Source organism: Lissotriton vulgaris, chromosome 11 (assembly GCF_964263255.1).
Source record: "Lissotriton vulgaris chromosome 11, aLisVul1.2, whole genome shotgun sequence".
NCBI classification, from domain to species: Eukaryota; Metazoa; Chordata; class Amphibia; order Caudata; family Salamandridae; genus Lissotriton; species Lissotriton vulgaris.
The window spans coordinates 609,532,860-609,557,876 of NC_141699.1; the positions used below are offsets into that span (position 1 = coordinate 609,532,860).

At 44.4% G+C, this 25,017-nt stretch overlaps 1 protein-coding gene across 1 annotated transcript in view; it reads right to left on the reverse strand.

Annotated features, from left to right (window-relative positions):
* The window catches only part of PCOLCE2 (procollagen C-endopeptidase enhancer 2), a 402,867-nt gene extending 385,521 nt beyond the window's left edge, over nt 1-17,346 (reverse strand). The window contains exon 1 of the mRNA XM_086943719.1: nt 17,122-17,346. Within this exon, the coding sequence (XP_086799845.1) occupies nt 17,122-17,198 (77 nt within the window). The 5' untranslated portion in view covers nt 17,199-17,346. The remainder of the gene's footprint in view (nt 1-17,121) is intronic.
* Between the last annotated feature and the right edge of the window lie 7,671 nt (nt 17,347-25,017).

Genomic DNA, 25,017 nt, shown 5'->3' on the forward strand with positions numbered 1-25,017 from the left:
TAGGTTTGGGCTTCCTCAGCTTTGATGTCCCTGGTGCTGTTCTAGGGGGCCAGCCGACTGACCCTTGGATTCACTGCTTCGATCTGGGGCTTTGGATCAACTTTTCCCCAAGCCAGGAGCCTCACACACAGTCAAAACTCACTGGCCCAAAGTGCAGTGGGTGCAGCCGCGGCCGGCAGTGGGAGTACCGGCCAGGCGGTGACGTGGGGAGGGGAAGGGGCAGGGTGGGGATAGTAATGTATGGATTACGGAGTTTAACAGGTAAGTAAACATATAAATAAATAAAATGAATTTTGTTGCGCACACTGCATCGCATTTGGTGATGCAGTCCATGCAACAAAATTCGTTTTATTTATTTATATGTTTACTTACCTGTTAAACTCCGTCATCCATACATTACTACCCCCCGCCCTGCCCCTCCCCCTCCCCACATCACCGCTCGGCTCGTACTCCCACTACCGGCCGCGGCTGAGTGGGTGCAGTCCTTCAGACGTTACACCCTCTCTTTTTCCAGCTTCAAAGGCAGCGGGACACTTCTCTCTCGGCCCTCTCTCCAAATCCATGGTGCACTGAGGTTTTAGGTGCTTGAGTTGCTCATTATATCCCGGGAAAGTGCTCTTAGGGGACAATGTAGTCACCAGCCAATGGGCTGGTGACAACTTTGGTGACAAAGTTCCAGTGATGTGTGGCATTTGGCAATCCCAGAGTGCAATATTCTGCCGCCACTCTCAAGCTGTCTGAATCTTCCCTTGACTGTGAGGACCTTGGTAGGCCACCCCAGAGGTGTGGCTATCTAAGAGCTACATGTCCAGGGAGAAACCGGTTTGGGGACGGGTTTTCCATCTCTGGCCCTGTCTTTAGCTTGTCTACATGTACAAAAGGCATCCTGCTTGGGAGTGTTGTCACACGCGGCCCTTCAAAAATGGCTTCCCCTTTGAAGCTCGCCTTTTGGGATAACACCCCGAGCAGCCTTCCTGGGAGAGGAGGTCACACCTCACTCTACGGCAGTCATTCATACATCTCCCCAGGTGGACAGAAATCTGTTTGTTGGCCAGGGCTTGTGTAAAGCCACTGCACCAGCTGGGCCATAGAGGAATAACTTTCTAAAAGTTGCTTAACTTTAAAAATGACATAAATCTCGACTTGGTCATCCACTTAGATTTAATGTCATGATTAATTTGATACCTTACAGTACCCAGTTAGGGAATCCCATTCAGAAGATAGCCAGGCTAGGATGCCAGCATGTAACCCTGTGTTAGCCAATGGGGCTAAAACCTTCCCAAAGCAAAATGACAACTTTTAAGGGTTTTACAGCTAAGACATAAATAAACCTATATGTCTTCCTTAACAATATACTGCCCCCTGCTATAGGGCTCTATAGGCCTTCCTTAGGGGAAACTTATATATATTAATAAGGTAATGAGTGTCTTTACAATTGATTTTAATGGCAAAGTCGAACTAGCAGTGAACACACTGCTCTTCCAATCTGTAGTGGCGGTCTGGTAGCCATTTTGTCGTTTGTCACACACAGGGTGGCACAAACCTTGTTGCATACCTGGGAGGACATTCTGTTTACATGCCCTTGGTACTCTGCGTACCATATAGTAGGGACTTCTAAGCAAGTCAGTACTTGCCATCTGGGGACATCCAATTCATTATAACCTTTGTAATGGGTCAGAACACTGGCCCTGGGGTCTGATTAGCAGGCCTCAGTGCACTCTCAGAGTAAAACAACATGCATCTAATAGTCCAAATGGGGGTAAAATGTGGGGCAAACCTGCAAAAAGGCCTGTTTCCTTACATACATTTTTTATTAAAAAATAAAATGTTTGCATACTTTATGCGCAGTCATCACCTGCATGAACATGGACATGTATAAATTCAGTTAAAGAGTGTTGCAAACATTACAGGTATGCCTCAATTAGTGATACCCATAAATGTTTGCAAATAATTAGTGTTCCTAGTTTTATGGTATTTTCTTATTGACCATTTACATATCTATATACCCATATTTATTTTTTGCCCATAATATTAATATGTATCTCTATTTATTGTGTATTATATGGACAAATCCAATCCAAAGACTTTATTCGGATAACAAAGTATCCATAAAAATTAAACACATACAAAAAATAAAATCACAGTAGGATAATTAAATTACATGTCAATTCATAATAGAACAGACAGTTGGTAAATGGGTTACATAGTAAAAACACACAGGAGCATAGTCAGACTACATATTTAAAAAATAGCAAAATTGCATTGTACTTCATGGGTCACACATCGATTTCCGAGCCCCTATGGCTAATCACAGGAAGCTACCAACACGCAAAATCAGTTAATCATTTTCTATTTTAAGTATGCGGTTAAGGGCATCAATGAACTTAATAGGTGATTGTTTTTTTTAAAAAAGGGGATATTAGCAGCCATTGAGCATATTTCATATAATAGTTACAGAAAAATAGAAAATGTAAAAGTGTTTGTCCACTACGGACATCACATAGGTATGACAGGGAATCAAGTTTAGCATTATACCCAAGAGGAAAACAGAGCAAATATCGTATGGTCCCAGCTCTTAGGCGAAAGAGAAGACCTCTCTCCCAGTGTGACATTGGTAACACAATGTAGCTGGGAAAACAATGTTCAGTTTGCTCAATGAGTATACAATTTGCAACAGTTTGTTTCATTGATTCCCTCTCTAATCTTTCCAAACTATAAAGTACATACAGTGCTGACCTTATGACTTTTTTTTATATCTGACATGGAACTATTTGGATTAAGAAACAATCCTTTAAGATTGACACTTTTCAGGCTCTTGATGACCCCAGCAAGCCAATGAATAGCCATCCCTTTCTCCCAGCAAATACAGTATTCTATTATGTTCCTTGTGAGGGATGCTTTGGGGTTTTCCATTATGGCTAGCCAGAGCAAAGCGGGCGTGCCCTCATAAAATCTTCGATGTGCCCCAATTTTAATTCCCTAAAACATATGTACTGAGAGGTGGATATAGGAACACCCAGGAGTTTTGTACAAAATGTATTTTTCTGTAATTGGATGCTATGGATTTTGGCAATACCCCAGACCTCAGCGCCATAGGTATCTATTGGTATGCACTGTGACTTAAAGATCTTAATGATTGCTGGTGTTGTGACAGATCTTTTAGGGGAGGCAAAGGATTAAGTGAAGCCTTCGAGAACTTGTTTTTGCAATGCACCATGCGATCATTCCAGGAAGCTCAATCCCAGGTAGGGAAAAGTGGCAGTACAAGTTAGTTTTTGGTCTCCCACAGAAATTGAATTTAGGTGATTTTTCCTAAGCCCACAAGATATTATGAAAGATTTCTTGAAGTTTGTGCATGAATCTAAACCAGTCCGTAAATCCTCGTACTAAAGTGCGTAGTACGTTAGGAGTACAACCAATTAAAACCTCATCACCTGCGTATAAAAGCACCGGAAGGATTTTGCCCTTAATTCTGGGGACGTCATTGGTGAGTGTGATCAGTGATTTATGCAAATTATTTATGTTGATGATAAAGAGGAGGGGGGCTACGATGCACCCTTGCCTAACCCCTCTACCAACACTGATATCATTAGACACCTCGCCCCCGTCACCAATTCTGACCTGAGCTTTCAGATCTGTGTGGAGATAGACCAGAAAATGAACAAGGGTCTCATCCAAGCCTTAGGTTAGGAGTATAGACCACAAGCGAGACCTATTAACAAAGTCAAAGGCTGAATTCAGGTCCATAAAAGCTAAATAAAGTGACGAGTGCTGTGCAATAGTGAACTTCCCTATAATCAGATTAAGATTTAAACACTGCTCATTTGTGCCAAATTTGCTCCTAAAACCTAGTTGACATTGTGCTAAAATGTCATTTTTCTCTGTCCAAATTAAAATGTTGGTATACAAAACTCTGCCTAAAATTTTAAGGGTATTATCTATCAAAAATAGTGGCCTATAGCAGCTAGGTTGGGTGCAGTCACCCTTTAAAAAAAATTGGGACTATAATGCTAGTGGTCCATGTCTTTGGCAGTGGGGCGTTAGTTAAGTTATTAAAAACTTTTAACAGCAGTGGGGCCCAAAAATTGAGTTTATGTTTAATGAGGTCGATTGGCAGCCTATCAGGGCCAGGGACTTTGTTGCCCACGCTCTGGCATATGGCCTCCTCTACCTCTGTTAAGGATATAGCGACCCCGGATGGTGCCCTATAGTTAAAGGAGTCTGTTTCAGGGGCAGGAACTAGGTAAATTAGGGTGAAGTGACTTTCCCAGATTCAACTCGTTATGTTGCAGCTTATAGATATTAAAAGCTGCCCCATTGTTCTTAGGTCTTTGACTGCAGTCCAAAAAGTATTCCCGTTTTTTAAGCTGACAGTATTAACAAAAGCATCCCAGTGCTCACCCAATAATTCTTCCTTCCTACTGGCAATAACCCGCTTATACGTCAGCCTTAGGGACTTGACCAGTGAGTTATTCCATGGGCTATCCACAAGATGGCCTTGGGTAGCTGCCTATTAGCAGTGGATCACTCGCAATTAAACCATAATTTCAGCTCTCAACAGGCTGGGTTCTAAGACAGGGGAGATAAAAACATAGTCAATTGTAGATGAACAGCCCCTGCCTCTGAATGTCGGTTTAGGAGAAGCGTTGTTTATAGTATTAGCAGCAATCAATTGGATTGGATTGGACATGGACAAATCAAAATGAAGGTCGTATATTTTCACATTTATTTAACTGATAAATGAATACTTTGAGGCCTGTTGGGTTTTAAATGAATGAATAGATTATAGTAAAAATAAACGGGCACATAAAGTTATTAACACTATTATACTAGTTATTATCACTTTTTTGGTCTCGGCTAGTAACGCGCTGAAAGCGCGTTCTCGCCAGAGAACTATTGTCGGCGTCTCAGCAGTCTGAGAACACCGAAGTGAGACAAGACCTGGCCGCGCGCAGCGTTTCCCCATAGGATAACGTTGTGCGCACGGCCAGGTCTTGTCTCCACAGCATTGCAGGGCTGACCGGATCGCGTCGCGCGCCTCTCTGGAATGCAGGGGGAGTCTGCATACCAGCGCGCGGAGCTGCTAAAGAGGAGACTGAGTCCGGGAGAGGCGGAGGCAGGCTTACAGACGAGGATGCACTAAGGAAGTGAAATGCAATTTTTAAGACCAATACCTTACTGTAAATGTAATTGCTTTTTGATAAGAGTCGCTTGCTAGTCCCGGTTTGGAATATATAAAAGGTGCCTCCCACTGTTTTCAGCCGGATCATGACCAGCCACATTTGCCGAAATCTGCGACGGAAACCTGGGAGTGTCCCGGAAAGTCCGTGATGCATGGTCACCCTAGCCTGTAGCAAATGTTCAGTACCATACTTATTTATGCCGTAACATCACAGCAAAAAAGTTTTTTACACAGTTATTTTTTTTGTAGGTGTTCGAACCTTAAGGAACAGTCATCCACTCCCCACTTGAGGGCAGCTATAAATCGCCGTCCTTAATGAATTACTAATGAAATTAACCCTGCACTCTCCTGTTTGTAAATGCATTAATTAGTAAAGAAATCCAGTCCAGTTCTTTAAAGGTAAAGTATATAAATCCACAACCGAGGTTATAAAAAATACTTTATTGCTTTCATAATTATATTCATTCGGTTGGTGGGTGAGTGGCGGCAACTCAAATCTCCGGCGGCACGTTTTATAACTAATAACAGCACGTGCTCTGGTGCGGCCAGCAATCCGTGCACTAAGGAAACACAAGTTCACCAACTCCTTGCACGTTTCTCATGACCCACTGACCGCGCAGATAATTTCCTACCGGTAAATGGCGTCGACTCACCTTGAGTGTTAACTGTCAGCCTTTCATATATAATGTGATCTGTGTCACCGGTATTTGAGCCTGTCAGTGGTCAATGCCGTCTGTAATATTTTCATTTGTTTTGCAAAATGTTATTTACTGAAATAGAACTATCACAAATGTAAAAATACAATATAGGGTTCTGGCGATGATCACAGTAGCAGAGGGCGTGGCTTAACGACTGCATGGCCGGCCTTAATGCTGGCGGAAGCCGGTTCGAGTCTGGCGGGAGGCTCAAGCGTTCTGTGATCCTGGACATATAGCTTAATCTCCCCGTGCCTAAAAATAACATCTCCGTCTGTAACGCAACAGGTGCTCATGTAAAGAGCTCCGACCCCCTTCTGGTGTAGTTCACGCTGTATAAAACTGCAAAATAAAAATCACTCTAATTTACTGCTGTAAAAAATTAAATATCAATTTACAGTTGATAAATTCAAATAATGCCTACAATCTCTACGCGGTACTGAAGCTGCTGAAACGGAATTTTAAAGTGACATTTAAAATAGTTTGAGTTGGAGGTCTTTGTGCCAGTCTGTGTGCTGTGCCTTGACTACATGTGCAGCCAGGGGTGCATGTGGCTCTGAGTGTGTGTGTTGGGGCGTGGATTGTTTCCAGTTGGGAATCGCCACCTATTGCAGCCCTCCACTAAATGCCTGAACTTGTGTCCATCTGTGTCAAAATGCTCATGGCCCGTTGTCAACAAGCCCGGTGTGATAGCTGATTGTACAGCTGCGTCTCTCTTTATCCGTGCTGGGTGGGGGCACTGGCCATTCAAATCATCTGTGTAGGTGTGAGAAGCGCATATAGTGATCCCGGCTGAGTAAACATGTGCACACTGTGTGGTACCTACCATTGCCGGTGCACACTGCTTGATTTGCACATGTTCAGGATACCTGCATGCACTGATTCTGCAAATGTGAGAATGCATACAGTCACAACTGGCACAAACTAGGTTTGCGTTTGTGAGTTGAGTTAGCACCTCTCTAGCCCTGAGCATGCTGTGTGTCTATGAGGCATGCGCACACTGGGTATGTGTCTGTAAGCGTGTACTGGGTGAGCATGCGCACTATGTGCTTGAGTGTGAACAGAGCCAGATCTGTTCATATTAGGTGTGCATATACAGTCAAAAAACGTACAAACAGCAGGAGTGTGACAGTGAGTGTGCATTAACTCAGCTCCGTTCATATTAGTTATGTGCCTGAGTGTGCATACAGCCACAAGAGTTTCATACAGTAGGTGGTTCACGTGGGTGCATACTGCTGATATACTTACAAGCCCTAGGTGCTGTATTACACCATGCCTGCATTACGAGTTTGTCTCTGATTTTGCCCTACCCTGTCTCTACACATAATGTGTGTGTCGGATTGTGCACACAGCCAGTGGGACAGAGGGTTAGCACTGCACATGCCTATATTTTACAGCAGAGGAGGTGACCATCAATGTCATTGTCATGGAAACCCATTTCATGATTCTAGTGTACATTTATTGAAGTGGAGTTATCTCACATAAAGGCCTCTTGGTCCTCTTAATAATTCTTAATATTCTGCATCGTGTTCAGCTTCGCACTATGGCACAAAAGTGAGCCAGTCATGCCTAGCGTATACTCGCTGTACATCCTCCAGTACACATTCCTATGTTTAGACAGCAGCACAGACATCAGACATGGAAGATGCGTGATTCAGGGAAACCCCCCAGTACAAATAGGTACTTCAGGCAATATACCATAATACCGATTGCCTGTGCCTGACTGCATTGGCGTTTTTCATGCAAAAATTGATTTACTCTGCTACTTGTGTCACAAGATCTCTTGCACAAACCTTTAGTAAATCTTGGCCTTGCTGTATCTATAGAAGTATCTATTGACCCGTCCCTGTCATGGGCAATGCCAATAGCTCTAACTTTAACAATGCCGAGACCATTGCATTGTAAATGCTTGTTAAAATTGTTCATGTTGTCAAACTGACAGCATGGAAAGTCATTGAAAAGAATACATACATGCGAAATTTTGTATTCTGTCTATATCTATGTAAAAGTATTATTGATAATGGAAAACTGGGAGTCTCTTTTAAATTGTCCATACCGTCAATCTACACAGATATTGGCCTGGAAGTCTTGAATGACCGCATGTAGAGTTACAGAAAAGAACAGCAGTCTTCTATATTTTTGTGTTTTTAAAAATAAATAGGCATAGGAGAAATATTCATTTCTGTCATTATTTCTATGTAAAAATCAGAAACAACAAAAAACTGGGAGCCTTAATCATAATCTAAGAATGGCGTTAGCAAGATGGAAGATTTGGTCTGACCGCAAAGGGCAAGCAAGATGGAAGATTGATTCTGAACACAAGAGGCAACCCCATCTCCCACTTCTTCCTCCTCTTTCTTAACTTCAGATAGTTTGGAGGCAATGCACATAGCTTTTTGACAGACAACCCCTAGAGGTTTTACCTAAGCCCTTGCACAGACGCAGAAGCTACTGCAATCTGAGCAGGAAAACTCTACCCTAGCCTGGACCTTGAAATCATGAGATGCACTTCACATTGATGGCAGTGTGACATCAGTGAGCTTCCACACTTTATGTAGATATCCGGCACCTGCAGAACAGCTCACTGATCATTTTCTGGACTTGGACATTTGGGTTTCCTTGCTGCTGAAGTTGATCAAGAGTATGACACTGGCATATTGTCCAAATCCTCAAGCCTAGGACATGGCATCTGGACCTGATGAAGCTCTGCTTCCTAGGCCTACTGCTGACATTGCGCTTTGTAGAACCACAAAGCCAGCATAATTCATGCTAGGTCCTGAACCTGGTGTACCCCTCACACCACGGCAAAGGTGGGATCTCAAGGATTAGACTTTGATGAATACTCATGTTAGCGAATGCCCACTGAGCCCCTTGAACTCCTCAGCGGAAGACTAAATCTGGTGCAGAAGATCATGGTGATAAACACATTTGTGCCAGCTCCATTCAAACTCCTGGCTTGCTTGGCATGAGATGTTAGCAATTACACCTTGGATCAGCGCGGAGGCATAGTTTAGTCTCACTGTCATGCTACAGAAGAGCATGGTTGAAATGCATGAGTGAATATTTTACATCTACAGCTCTGATTCCAAGTTCAAGGTTAAATTCCATAACACAGCTGAGTGATGTCTGGTCTGGGACCCATATGCACGCTTTCCAAGAACTGCAAGAAACGTACGCACTTAACTCCACACAATTTTACAAATACTTGCAACTTAGGCATGCACTCGCTACTCATGTCCACAGTGACACCTCCATCCCGGAGTTCAGACAACTGGAGGCCAAAATGCGGGCAAGGGGGAAGGGTGGCGTCTCCCAGATTTACCGAACACTCATTAATAATGCATCTCCTACCCTCGATCACCTTCGATTGCCCAGGGAGCAATGGGTGGGACCTATGGAGGACGATGATTGGCGGGATGCCCTTAAGGCCCCCGAGTTATAACAGTCTCGTTCAGACTAAGATTAATTCAAGTGTACTACCTACACTGTCTATACCTCACCCCTGCCAGATTACATCGCGCCGGTCTCCTCAAGAGCCCTGCATGCCCCAGCTGTGCAGAGACCCCGTGGATGTCTATCATATGGTGTGGTCATGTACGGTAAAAAGTAAGTTTTGGTCTTCCATAGTTACAGAACTCACTGAGGTACTGGGGTGGGCAGCCCCCAACCTTCCCCTGGTCATCCTCCTGGGGATTCTGGAGGGTTCGGGAGGATTCTGGGCAGATAAAGCATTCTTGAGTCAAGTCAAGTCAAGTCAGAGAATTTGTATAGCGCACTACATACCCAGAGGGTCTCAAGGCGCTAAGGAGGGGGGGGGGCGGATTACTTGTCAAATATCCACGTTTTAAGTTGCTTTCTGAAAGCTAGGTGGTTCTGGGTAAGGCGAAGGTGAGTGGGGAGTGAGTTCCATGTTTTAGCAGCCAGGTAGGAGAAGGATCTGCCTCCCATAGTGAGCACAGTTACCATGGTGGTACAGAGAGACATAGCCACCAAGTGGCAACACCACGCACCCCCCACTGTGACACTGTGGCATAGGGACTGGATTGGTGCACTGTGCAAGAGAAACCTGTATATGAAGCAAGAGGCTGCCCGAGGAAACATAAACGAGTGTGGGGGAAGTGGTTGGATCAACTGAAGTGAGTCGGGCGAAGCTGTGATACATGTATCCTTCTAATGGCAATGCATTTCTATTTTGTAATGATTCTAAATGTTCCTATTTGCATGGCTTTCACCGTGTACGAAATTGAGAAGTATCCTGTCAATCTATGTGTGGTTGTACTATAGTTAATGAAATCAATAAAAATTGAATATAAAAAAAAATAGTTCCAATGCTGCTTCCAAATAGCACTCTTTACAACTCATGCGTTTACAACGCAAGTTGTTACAGCGACACGTTGTTACATCGCATGGCATTACAGCGCAAGTTGTTACAACGACTTGTGGTGGGGGGCACTGGAGTTTGGAATAGGATAATTTACTATTCCAATTCCAGTGTATGCAACAGTAGGGCAGGTGTTGGATAGAAAATTCAACAAATCCAACACCTTCCGCCCCCTACCGCAAGTCGTTGTAACGACTTGCGTTGTAATGGCATGTGATGTAACAATGCATTGTTGTAACAACTTGCGTTGTAATGGCATGCGATGTAACAATGCATCGTTGTAAGGACTTGCATTGTAAACGCATGCGATGTAACAATGCATCGTTGTAAGGACTTGCATTGTAAACGCATGCATTGTGAACGCATGCATTGTAAAGGTTGCTTTCCGCTGCTTCCGTGGTTTTTGTACTGCATGCACATTAATTTGATTAACATTTTTGTATTTTTCCATGCTGCTATGTTCTTTCCACTAAAGGACCAAGAAACGGATGGTGCAATTTTTTAGTTAGTCTAAGGACATATTGGGAATTAGTGTGAAATGTGAACTCTCTTCGGTTTAATGCTGCTTTTAAGGAGATGATTGCCGTGGACATAGCTGGATTAAGTCAAGAATAATTAGACAAATGTGTTTAAAATGTTAATGCTTACTATTGCACTTTACCATGCTATGTCGCTTTATGTATTAATGCTACTAGAAAAGTTTGTAATGTTTTCTTGATCACTTGAAAGTATCTTCTCAATGAAAAAAAATTAAACATTTAAAAAAAAAAAAACCTTAACACATTTGTGCCAGCTCCCTTCAAATCACTGGCTTGCTTGGCATGAGGCTTTGCCAATTACGCCTTGAATCAGCACCGTTTAGTCTCACTGTCATGCTACAGAAGAGCATGGTTGGAATGCATGACGGAATATTTTACATCTACATCCCTGATTACAAGTTCAAGGTTAAATTCCAATCCTCTGGCAAAAAGGAGTTTGCAGAGGAATCAGAATTACCAGTTGTGTGATAATGATCACAGTTTCACGCCCCCCCCCCCCCCCCCCCACCCCCAATAAACTCCGGCAGGTTAAACCTGTTAAAATATATCAGAGAAAAGGCCTGAAAAAGGCCAAAACATGTTGGGCACGATTCCCAAAGGTAAAGTGAGATGAAAGTCTAACTTTACGACTTTCGGTATTCACAAAGGGCATTGGCTACTCGTAAATGCCCTTTGTGAATACTTAAAGTCGAACTTTACGACTTTCGGTGTTCGCAAAGGGCATTTACGAGTAGTAAATGCCCTTTCTGAATACCGAAAGTCGTAAAGTTAGACTTTCGTCTCACTTTACTTTGGTGAATCGGGCACGTGGAGTTTGGTGTGCTGCCTTCTGCTTCTGGGTACTGTGCTTCGTTTCAATGTTGAAAAGTTAACTTTACCATATCTGGTAAATACGTCACACCAAGATGCCAGGTGTGGTATATACCCCACTCTATTCCATACAACTTAAAAATCAGCGCCTAAAAGTACAGTCACATTGAGTTCTTTATCTCAGACATCTAACGTATACAAAATGCAACCCCTAGTGCTATTTTTTTTACTGCAAGACGCATTGCTTCACTTTCAAGCAAAACAAAGGAGTTTCTATGGATGCTGAAGAGTTGTTGATCTAATGGTTGGCGTCCCTAGCAACCACATTCAGCCCTTGATGAGCTGCAGCGCGCTCAGCAGCAAGCCTGCTAGTGCTGCTGGACTGCTGGTGCTCAAACACAAATGTATCGCTTTCAACAGTTTTGCCAAAGCCAATAAGTGTGGCCTGTGATTGAAAATGCAAGCCAGTCCTATTCGCTATACCATTGCTGATTGTTTGAGGGGTGTTTATTGACAACACTAAGAGATCCTCTGGTTATTGTGTATGGTGACATTTTAAAAAGCCAGTAAAATAGAACAGCACAGTCGAGAAGGCCACACAGAGACCGAAATGCAACGCAAATTCCAAAACAAGAATACAGTATACAGCAATGAATGGTACAGTCTGCCAAAGGTACACACCCTAGTGAGTCAGGGTTGGATCAGGCAGAGCAAAGCAGCATTCAGCAATGTATGACACGATCAGGAAAATCTACATAAACACAGTGATGAAGAGCAGAGACAGGCAAAATGCATAAAGAATATAGCATTGAAGGAACAGAAAGGCACAGTCACAGAGCATGCAGAGCAGAGGTTGTAGTTAGAAAATGTCTACGCCATAAATACAGATACACTACAGTTGAGAAAGGTTATGTATGCTAACACAATGTAGAGCACAAACACGCAAATATACACAATATGCAGCAAGGCAGGGCACAATCTGAAAAGGCAACAAAGAAGGGGTCAAGGATAGGAAAACTATTCAGCATGGAGTGACAGCTCAAACATCCTGCCAAAGATAAGGAACATATAGCAATGTAGGTCAAATTTACATAGGATATTATAACGCAGTCCACCGTAAGGCAAAGCAACCCAACTTACTCTGGGCAGTGAGGTGTTCAGTACTTCTGAGGGGAGATCACAACATTAGCATGGTGGAATGTTTTCCCTGAAAAAGTATATATTGTAACTTTTTAATCTGGAAATACCCATGACTGCTTCAAATCATGATGCTGGTTTGCGGTTGAGGGAAGACATGGCTTGGCAGTTCGGGCTGGACTGTTCCGGCACAGGGTCAAGACTGTTGTCGCATATAGCTGGGTCCGAACTGAGGTGGTGAAGTGAGCTAAAGAACGATGATGGATTCAACCCAGATTTGTGACTGGGGGTGAGTGTTTGAAAAGTTTCAGCACACCATCCATCATCTCTTTGTGTTTGCTTTCTTCGCCCTAAGTTGGCAGGGTATGCCATGACGTGGGTCCCTTGCTCACTTTGCCACTGGATTCAAGCTAGCCTGGCTGAAGAGGGGTGTTACCCCGAAACCAGTCCCAGGATGCTTGTTTCCGGTTCAAGGAAAGCTGGCTTGGCAGTTTGGGCTGGACTGTTCCCATGAGGCACAGGGTCAAGACTGACTTGCATATAGCTGGGTCTGAACCAAGTTGGCGAAGTGAGCTAAAGAACGTTGATGGATTCAACCCAGATCTGTGACTGGGGGTGTGTTTGACAAGTTTCAGCACTCCGTCCATCATCTCTTTGTGTTTGATTTGCGGTTATCGCCATACAAAGCGCAAAATAAGAACTAACTATAAGAACTTGGTTAAAGAGTTGCTAAGAGGGTCAAGCCACACAACCATCAGGGGTAGGCACCAGGGCCCAGACCCTTGAGGGGCCCATTAAACAGTAACAAAGGTGTAGCTTACTACCCCCAACAGCAGCCAACGAGGCCATTTTCCTTGCTTGCACTTGGGCCGTGGCATCCTTGCTTCACTAATGGCAACAATATGGCGGTGAAGATTCCATTTGACCTTTAAAAAGCCAAAAGTCAGCGGACACTTGAACAGAAATGGGGAGGAGGGACGATCGGTGAACGAATGGGTGGATGGCTTCAGAACACTCAAGTGTCATGGGGGCTAAACCTGAGATTTGTTGCCAGTTCCCGGTACTGTTTTGTCGAGTTACTCCCTGAAATTGGCTTACTGCAAATATGCCTTCTTGTAACATTTCAAAAATACCTTTCCCACGCGGAAGTAAAGTACAGACAATGTAGCTCACAAAACTGTGCTGTACATGTTCACTAAATCGCTTGCTGACTCACAGTTACATAAATGATGCCTCTAAAACATTATAGGTAGTCAGAAGCTCTTTAGAATTGTGAAAATGATCTGAAAATATATTAAAGATGGCTAACGCTTTTTTTGGGTTGATGGCACAAGGCAATAGACCTTCCCTTCGACCCAGGCATAGTCAGCCAGTCAATGGCCCTAGTTCAAGGAATGCAAAAACCACAGTTGATGGACAGAATGCAGAACAATGTCATACATTCACCCCAGTACAGAGATCTGGGCCCAAATCCATCATTTTTTTGCACTACACACCACCCCAGTTCAGACATGGCCATATGCAATTCAGTCTGACGCTGTGCCTCATGGGAAAAGTCCAGCCCGAACTGCCAAGCCATGCCTTCCCTGGACCGGAAACCAGCTTCCGAGGACCGATTTCTGGCATTCCTGTCGTCTTCAGCCCGGCTTGCTTGAATCCAGTGGTGTGGAGTGCATGGGACTCACGTCTGAGCATACCCATCCCACTCGGGGTGACAAATGCAAAAACTACAGTTGATGGACAGAATGCAGAACAATGTCATACATTCCCCCCAGTACAGAGATCTGGGCCCAAATCCATCGTTTTTTGCACTACACACCACCCCAGTTCAGACATGGCCATATGCAAATCAGTCTGACCCTGTGCCTCATGGGAACAGTCCAGCCCGAACTGCCAAGCCATGCCTTCCCTGGACCAGAAACCAGCTTCCGAGGACCGATTTCTGGCATTCCAGCCGTCTTCAGCCCGGCTTGCTTGAATCCAGTGGTGTGGAGTGCATGGGACTCACGTCTGAGCATACCCATCCCACTCGGGGTGACAAATGCAAAAACCACAGTTGATGGACAGAATGTAGCACAATGTCATACATTCACCCCAGTACAGAGATCTGGGCCCAAATCCATCGTTTTTTTGCACTACACACCACCCCAGTTCAGACATAGCCATATGAAAATCAGTCTGACCCTGTGCCTAGTTCAAGGAATGAAATGGGCCCCCTGGTTGCTGTTTGAATTATAAAATACGTCAATAGTCAGCGTTCTTTGGGACTCTCGGTCTCTGTGCCCCGGTGCCACTGCACCTGCTGCACCAATGGAAGCTACGCACTTGTCCTTCTACGTTTTCCCTGAATCCATCGTTCATAACTTGGAATGACGGCTGACAGCAGTGCGAGCGAAGGATCACGGGATAGCAGGAGTGGGGCAGTGGAGAGTGGCACTGAGACCATGAGGGCGGGAGGTCATAACTACGGTGGCTGCATAGGCACAATGTTGCAAGATGATGGATTGTGGCAGAGTGCTGTTCAGAATGATGTGAGTGGCCTTCGAGTGTCTTCCCGCCCTTTATGCGTACCCAACAATGAGCAATCCGTGAAAGCATGACATTTATAGGCCTTGGGCTCGAAGTGTCTGTGACACCTTTCCCCTGATGGCGGCAGAAGAGGTGGACAGACAAATCCACCCTAAGATGGTCAGTAGTTTCAAGTTTATTTTATTTATGATTACGGAACTCTGAAGACGTCCACATACAATCACAAAATGACATACGCATAAATAGTATAAGATTCTAATTTACAGTTAAGCACACATAATAAAATATTCCACCCTATCATGAGATCTAACAATTATAAAAGGTATCCAAGGTTCAAAAAGCTTACATTTAACAAAATTGCAACAAGCAGGAACATGTTATACGGAGCAAAACATAAAGTTTCTTTCATGCCATCAGTGAAAGAATTTAAGAAATATATATAAAATTAGAAAAAAGAATGTATGTACCACGAAGGTGCAATAGATAGAACAATAAAAATAACGAATACATAAAAAATAAGAAATACCCAACATATGGAACGCCATCAGCCTCTACAGCAGACAAATTAATACACAGGCTATGAATGATGGCAAGGGGGTCCGTCGCTGAGGGGGGTGTTTCCTGTGGAAGTACAAAAGTGGCTCACAGGAAGTACAAAGGTGGCTCCTGAAGAAAGAGTGGCCCTAGCCCGGCGACATAAAAGTAGAGAAACCAGGAAGCAGACATGGGGAGAAGTGCAATGTTTCAGAGGCGCGAGGGCAGCCGAGGAATGCTGGCAGCATCGCAGCAGCCTGCCCACCATGAGGTGAGCACGCGGCGAGAACCCACCCGCGCGGTGCACTAACGACACAGACGGTCTGGAAAGGAGGCAGGAGACGTGCCAGCCGGGGAACTGCCAGTGCGGATTTATTTTTAACGAAGTTTGTGGCTCGCTCGTATATTTGTTTTTTAAACAAACGATGGAACCCGAGGGCGATGGAAAAGCCACTAGAAAGAGCTGTACAACGAGCACACCGACACACAGCGTCAGACACACATCAAAGAGTAAACTGGTCGCACCCAGCCAGCCTGATCTGGACGGGCGCAGACAAGATAAAGTATGACGTAGGTGGAGAAGAGGCAGACAGTCCCATCCCCGGACAGAGGACAGTGACAGAACTCATTAAATGAGGGACAGGCGAGACACATGGCAGTGACACGTGAAGCAAGGAGGTAGGACAATCCTGACAAGAGCTAAGACACTTGTTTGTGGGGTGGAGACAGCTCGGAGGGTGCAGGGATTTTTTTTAATTTTTTTATTTTTATTTTATGCGTTTTTATACAGCGCGGACTTTACCCGAAGGTGTCAGAGCGCTTCACAATAGGAACAATACTGATACGTGAGGAGAACATTACAAGGGAACAAATTACAAAAGCAAACGTTAAGTTACATGAGGCAAAAGTGACAATTGTGAGCAACAAAATACAAGAGGTAGCAAACGGTATATTACAGGAGGAAAAATGACATGTGTGCAGGTTACAAAAGTGTACAAAGCACAAGTAGAGGTATAGTACTGCAATAAATGGCAGACACTCAGACACAAGAACAAACGTTAGGTAAGCAATGGTGGCACTTGTGCAAGTATCGAAAGCAAACAAAATGTAAGAGGTAGCAAACAGAGTGTTACAAGACCCACAAGGAGGATTTACTTCAAATACCAAAATGTAAAAGAAAATACCCGGGCGTGACCAGCTGTTGGCACCTCCGTGGGGCAGCTGGAGATCTGTGTTTATCATAGTCTGCCCGCTGGGGGCCAAAGAGGTATGCTTTGCCCCCCTTTGCTCCTGACCCCCGAGGGCGGCTCTCACCTCACGTGCGGCTGCTGGCTGCAGCCCCGTCCAGCCAGCAGAAGAAGTCCCCCCAAGAACCACATGGCATTCCTCATCTTAGCTGGCACGGCGCGGGCAGGGTGGCACTGACAGCCGGGGGTCCACGTGGGCGCTTTAAAGGTGGTCGCAGCGCGCTGACTCCACGTCCGCTTCCCTCGGGGCGCTGCTACAGGAGCCTCCGCCGCGCTGCTGATGAATATAGCAGTTGTTCCTCGAGAGGAGGGAATAGGTTTTCCTAAAACCAGGACCTCCCCCGTTCTCCTCCTCCCCTCGTAACCCCCTCCTCCCTCTCTAACCCTTCACTGTTCAAAAATAGCATTTATTTCTCACTCAAAGATAAGGAAAGTAACGCGCAGGAAGCTATGCATGCAATGTACACAGTCGCTCCCCATACATTTCTATACCTCGCAGCGCTCGCTGCAGTTACACACCACCCAGACCCTGGTAGACTCGGGCTTTAGGCGGGAATATATGTGTTGTGTTCAGGGGTCTACGTCAAAGATAGCATTAAACTTCAGAGACCAGTAATGGCGTCATCATCCCGCCCCGCCCCTCCAGTCAGCCTCCACCACAGGCGTGTACTAGCTATCAATAGTAAAGCAGGTGCAGTGGCACCGGGGACCAGTCCTTTCAGGGCTTACGGAAATCCAAATATGGATGCATTTTACAATCAGTTGACAGGGAGGCCCGTGTTAGGCTCATGGCGCAGGTGCTACGCCATTGGAACCAGTGAACTCGAGCACAGGAAACTACGCGAGGTTGCAGGGTCAGGCCTCACAACTGGAATTGTGTTACCCCCTCCCCACCACCCCCTCCCTTTAAACATGGCACACGGACTAGTCCTAGGTGGATTTCAAACTACCTTCAGTTTATGACCAGGTGGAAGTGAGATGTAGTGTTGGGAAGTTACAAGAACAGCATATTACACGTGATGTGGTTCCTTGTCCAATCACAATGGAGCTGGCAAACCTCTGTATCAGTGCTTAGAAGTGGTTTGCATCATAACGTCCACTCTTTAAGCATAGCCACTCACACATTTATACATCCACTGCTTTGCCCCATTCATAGAATCATTCACATATTTAGATTTGCTCGTCTTCTCGTGCCAAAAACGATGGTGGTCATATGCACACATTTAAGATCTATAGGATAGTGGCTAGTATTACATGTTAAGCCACGGGAATACAGTAGAATGTGTGTTATACAACAAAGTGCTTTTGTTGCATAGGTCCTAAGTTGAAACTGTTGCATTGAATGGCGAACAAGCATTGTCACAGACAACAGATCTGGAGTTAAAGACCAGATGTATGCAGACACATCACTTCCACATTGAAGCTTGACAAATGTTAGAGACAAAAGACATCAATACTGAACGTAAAGTAGTTCCTAATTTAAAAAAATGCAAAGCACAAGGGAGGTGCAAGATATATCCAAGAGACAATGACATGATGCCAGAGAGTAAAATGCACTGGGCTGAGCCAAGGCATGATTGACAAAGTCTCAGGCCAATGGCTGAAAGAGACTGATCCAAAATTGCCAATGATTAACTGTGGCAGACTCAAAACTTGGGGGCAGATTTACAAGTCCCTTGCGCCTCTTTTACGCCGCCATTGCGTCTCTTTTGTGACGCAGCGGCAGCTCAAAAGATGCGCCATGTTGTGGGGTATTTACAACGTGACGCATCTGGGAGATGCGTCACGTTGTAAAGCCCTGCGCCATAAGGAGGCGTTCCGGCGCAGGGGGGGGGGGGGGGGGCATTTCTGTGCAGGAACGCCTCCTAAAAGTGGCTGAGTGAAATCTACCAGATTTCACTCAGTCACTTTTAGGCCAATGCTGCGTCAAAACCCTGTGCCTGCTTGAAGCAGGGGTAAGGCTTGACGCAGCATTGGACAGATAGGGCCCCCCAGAGCATTGCTGGAGCTGCGTCGTGCTTGCGACGCAACTCCAGCAATGCGCCGCCTTTACGGTACAGATGCGTCACGCTTCTGTGCAGTTTTTGCCCCATGGTGCGCCGCATTGTAAATGCGGCGCACCATGGGTGGCGGAGCAGCGGGGCACAAAAACTGGCGCATCACTGGGGATGCGCCAGTTATTGTAAATCTGCCCCTTAATCTATGTATTTTGTGTGCAATAAATCAGGTGATAACTTTCTACTTCAAATCCACACCTAAAAGTAGCTGGTCCTTACTTTTTAAGGGAACTTTTCCCCACTAGGCTTGTAAGATTGCACTTGAGGAGGAAAGCAGCCTTTTACAGTGGGCCCTGTGTAACCGGATCAGGTCGATTTAAGTACTAGCGGACAGACTCCTATGCTTTTAAACTTTATGAGATTCAATAAAATCCGTACCATGAAATTGGGTAGTAGTAACACCTGTTACTTATAGAGCTGTAAACGGCAAAAGTCTGTGGTCACAAGCATTATATACACTCATAACATATACATGTAGAATGCATGACAGATAACTGTGTAATATGATCCAAAATTGCATCTAGGGCTTCAGATTACATAATAAACCACGAGGCCGAAGGCTAAGTGGTTTATAGATGTCACCAGAACCCTGAGATGTCAATATAAGACCACATTGCACATGTTCACCGTATGTATTTATTATATTACATGTTTATTTTTGCAGAAGTTTCTATTTTCTTTGTAATTGCAGATACAAATGGCCACTGATTGGAAGAACACTGTTTAGATTGTGTTGACCTTTCATGACTAAATTGAAGGAAGGTGGGAGCACACTGCCTCACATCCCAGCACTCAGTTTACACCCAGTGCATCATGGTAAATGCAGTTCATACTAACACTTGCTCCAATAATAGTCTTGAATTTCTCCCCCTTGGAGCAGCCTGTACTGTTTAACCCTAGAAACGTGTTTCTGGATTACTTCCTTCATCAGTAGAAGGCTACAAGTTGTTTTGGGGGTGCTGGAAATGCAGCCCAAAGTCTTCTCAGGTCTCCTTACCTCTCACTGGGGGCTTATTAGCTCAGTGGCTCAAGGGAGCCTTTTCAAACAGAAGGGGTGTGGGAACACACTGCCTCACATACTAACACTCAATTTGCCCCAGTTTATTATGGTAAATGCAGTGCATGATCATACTTACTAAATTGTCGATAATACAATGGTCAATGATGAAGGCCTGTGGATTTATGCAATTCTGTAGCTATGTCATTTACTGCAAAATTATGGATTTAACGCCATTTATCACACAATTTCTCATAAATATTGTTTCTGACTAAAAGGGATGACAACTGCCAAGTAGTTAGCACATAATTTGCATTAATGCTGCATAATTGTGTCTTTCATGCCATATAATCCTAGTTGCCCTGCAAATGGTAAAGTTTGACAGAGCCATTATAGTGAAAAAATCCATATTTCCCTGAGAACTATGAATGTTTTCCATCTTTTACAGTTCCCTGTGAGTAGATGATTTTTTTATACCATTGCATTTTGAGCAATGAAAGCATTCAAACTTGTAATACTGTTAGGTACGGATAGGCTTCCTCCATGTTAGCACATCATTTCTTTCGCAGCGGCTATTCTGTATACAATAAACACAATTGTTAACTCTGGAAATGAGTGATGCAGACCTTCTTCAGGAAATAAATCTCAGTTGGGTAAAATGCCTCTTTTTGCATGGTCACCCCTATTTTTGTGGCCTGATGTTGCTGGTTTTGTGACCCTGTGCCCTGGGACTCTGCTAGCTAGGACCTAGTACAAAGTAAAAATTGTACCCAGGGCCTGTAAGATAACTGTCACAAATGAACTACATGACCTATTGTGCCATCTACTACAGTGACAATGGAAGCTTGACTTCAGGCCTATCATTATAGCCTGGCTGTGGCAGTTTACAAATTGCAATTCAACCTGTTAACATAATCCTTTTGACAGACCTAAACATTCTTTTTAAATATTAATAAGTAATAAATCATCCCTAAGTAGGCCTAGAGGCCATAAGGCAAGGTGCATGGCATGTAAAAGTAGGAGACATGGAAAGTTAATATTACAGATGTCCTTACAGTGACTAACACCTAAATGTTATCTTCACGGTGGCAAGGCTGGCTGTTCCATAGTTCCATAGAGAAACAATGGGATGCATTATTACATTTAATAATGCTATCTTTGGCTAGGAAAGTGATTAAAATTTCATTCTTGGACTCCTTGCAATATATATTAAAAGTCCAATTGATTGGCGAAGTGGAATTTATAATAAATGTGTAGACAAACGTGCTTTTAGTATGTTACCTTTTCCCTGCCTAAAGTCTCCGGGGGCGAATTTGCATTCGCCTCCAGCTGCAGCCTTCTGAATACTCAAGTCCTGAATGAGGTGTGAAAACTGCTCCCAAAGCAGAAACAAAGGCCTAGGTATGGGGAGGTGTTACTGTTCCTCTGGCACAATAACCATTTAGTGAGGGCCCTGAAACTTGATTCATTTCAAAGAGGCCTCTCCTGTCACAGGCAAATGTTAGCTGACCCTTGGGCAGGCCCCTTTTTTGACCCACTCCCCCACCCCCTGTCAGACAGGCAGGCAGGCTTAAATCTCACTAGGGAGAGTCCTACCTCCAGAAATGGTTTGAAGAGACCACAGATGAGGGGTTGATAATTTCCATGGCTGCATCTCTGGGGTGGACACTTGTGCTCTGAACAAGGGAAGAAGGTTTTCACTGTCTTGGATTTAGTCCGAGAGGTGCATTGTTGGATTGTTTTCAGTATGGTACAGGAACTGTTACAAAAGTAGGTAGGGTTTCCCCAGGAAACCTTTATCCCATTGGTTTAGAATAGCCCAGAAGTTACACACACCCTAAGGCTAGTGGCAGGCATAAATGTGGCACCACTGGGTAAATTCTTCGATTCACTCTGGACCTGTGGAAGAACAGAAGAAGGACTGGCCCCACTGTTTGAGACCTGTGAGGGAACCTTAAGTGGTGTACCTGCTCCCACTTGGACCCAGGACAAAGAAGTGGACTACAAGGGTCAATTGGCTAATTGGCTGACTGACCTGTGTGGTTACAGGGATACAACAAGATGCACGGGGCCTTTTTCCTGAAGTGCCCACCTGACCACTTGTAACTGTAGGTGGCTGGACCATGATTGTGGCCTCTGTTGAAGTGAAACCTGACCCCTAAAGGCTGTACCCGAGGTCCTGGGGCTCCTACTTGTGTCTTCCTGAACTTCTCCTACAATCTCTGAAAAGATGAAGCATTTTGCCTTCTATTTCAGAGACTAAGGGCTTGATCACCGCCAGACTTGCAGTGCTGCAGCAGTGGCGGTCGTGCAGCTGGCATATTTTGAGGAGGCCATTCGGACCCTGGTGGTGGCCCAGCAGACGGGGTATACAGTATGCAAGAGGGGGCCGGCACGGTCCGCCAAGCATATTACAAGTTTCCCCACTGCCAGCCTTTTCATGACGGTGAGCCTCCATGAAAAGGCTGGTGGTGGGGAAACAAATGGGGCCATACAGGGCCACAAACTCCCACTGCCATGGCAATGCATTTTGGGGGGCACAGCATGAGCCCTCCTCTGTTTGCATGCACTCCAAGTTCCAGCACAACATGAACTTCACAGTCCATGTCGTGCTTGAACTGGCTTGGATTCCCATTGCATTGCCCATTTTTAGGGCACCGACTTGGGAACAGCAGAAGAAAAGCCTGCCAGACACAAGCTGAGCTCGAAATTTGGCGGGCGGGCCATGCACAGCTTTGGCGGTGCTGTGCCGACGCAAAGCCGGCACTGCACTGCCAAAGTCATAATCAGGCTGTCTTAAGGTAAAATCTTTGACAGGGACAAAACTGCTTGGCGTGTCTGACCCACGATCCATTGCAGCTGGCCTGAAATCGCAGCTAGGTCCTGGTAACCCACGAATAGTGATTACTGACTGGCAGTTAACTTCTTCTTGGCACTTTTTCTCTTAAAACTTTTAAAATTCATATTTCCGGTTACCCTTATCAGATTTTTTCATCATTTGGTGTCATTTTGTACATTGAATTTTACTCTATTTTTTTAATTGGAGTGGTATTTTTATTGTGTTGTGTTTTCAACTTTTTAACTGTTTTGGTACTTCTAAATGCTTTACTCATTTTGCCAAAATTAGGCCTGTCTTCTCAGTGTCAAAGCTACAAGAAATTGAGCTCAGGTTTAAATTACTGAAACCTTTGCATGGACCTAACAGGTTAGTGACTATCGCTTGTGGTGGATTGCAATCAACCCCAACTAATAATTCACTTTCTTACCTTTGTTAACTGGGAAAACATGAAAATTTGGATGGACTTTCCAGGATAATGGTAATGCCAGATGGATTTCCCTTTCTTTCAATAGACAACAGACCAAAGAAATTAGATCTCATGAGGACAGGAAAATAGCAAGAGAATAACCATGCTTTAACATTAGGTTTGAACTCTGGAGCAGGTCTTCGGTGTTGATCTGACTGACTCTTGATTTCAGTTGGGCCAGTGTTAGATTCTTGGAAATCATATTTCTCTGTTCTTGAATTCTTGAAGTTGTTTTAAAAATGCAGAGGATGCTGGGACCAAGAGATTTATTGTTGAAGAAGGAAAAGACTGAGGATGAAAACCTTGAAGACAAGAAAGCCTGATACTTCACAAGAGGTATATTACCATAGGCAAATTTAGCCCAGGGTAGAAATTCAGGTACATTATTCTGTGTGGCATTACTACAGCAGCAAAGATATTGCTCAAGGCAGTGTCCCATCTTTTCAGTCTGCCACTGGTCTGTGGGGGAAACCCAGAAGTTAACAATTGCTGAAATTCAAGTGCTGAACAAAGGATTTAAAATATAATGAGTTATGCATTGTGATGCTCTGACATGATAGTACTGGGAAGGCCCTGGAGATGAAAAATATCTTGGGTAAATCGCTCAGGCATTTGGGTTGACAATGGGTTAGCATGGAAAGTTGAGAAAAGAGTCATCTTAAAAGATTCAACAGTAACCATTATTGCAACCATTATTACATGGTAGCCTTTGGATGAAGGTGATAAGATATTTAGCTATGCAAGGCCTGACTGCGGAGAGACAGAAAGTGTTGTAGATATCCGAAAGACTTCTCCTTCTCAAGTCCAACAAAGTCCATGAGATGACTCTCTTCTGTGTACGAGAAATATGACAGCTTTAAATGGAGAATCTGAGATGAACTGCAGTAAAAATGAGCTAACCCCAAGAAACATTGAACCTCTTTTACGGAGTAGGACATCTTATCCACCAGTAACTAGTAATCCTCCCGAAAAGTAATAATTTTCTTATTTGTGATAGTCAGACAGTCCAGGTTCCCCAATTAATATTTGGGTTATGCCATTACAGCAAAGGTAAACCAAAACTCAATAACTAATTTGGAAAGGCAAACCTATCAAAGAAGAGAGTCTCTGAGTGGCTTCCAACAAGTACTCTCAGAGCAGACATTTCATTGACTGGACCAGAAGAAAGGGGGAAGTGACAACCATTTGGATTTGTTAGGACATTTTCTTTAGTCCAAGAGGGATCGGATAAGACTGGGTCCAATCCATGTCCAGCTACAGTCTGCAAGCTTCAGAGGCCAGTGTCTTTGGCTTGCAAGCAAATTGGAAGTGGACTGGAATCAGAAATAGTTATGAAGTATCTCCTGTGCAGGAAGAAGTTTTAAGCCTATGGATTTTCCTGCTCCCATCCGAAGGGACATTAAGTTTTTCCTTACGTCTGGAAGGCCAAACTGGGAAATCTTTAACCACTGTTTGGATTAGCGGGTACACACATAGTCCCCCTTCTTTATTTCCTTCTCAGCTTCAGAAAGAGGACTCCTGACTATACTAATCTGCATGGGCTGCCCCGTGGAACTAGGAATTGATGTATAGGATCAGAACGTCTATGAAGTGAGACTCAAAGT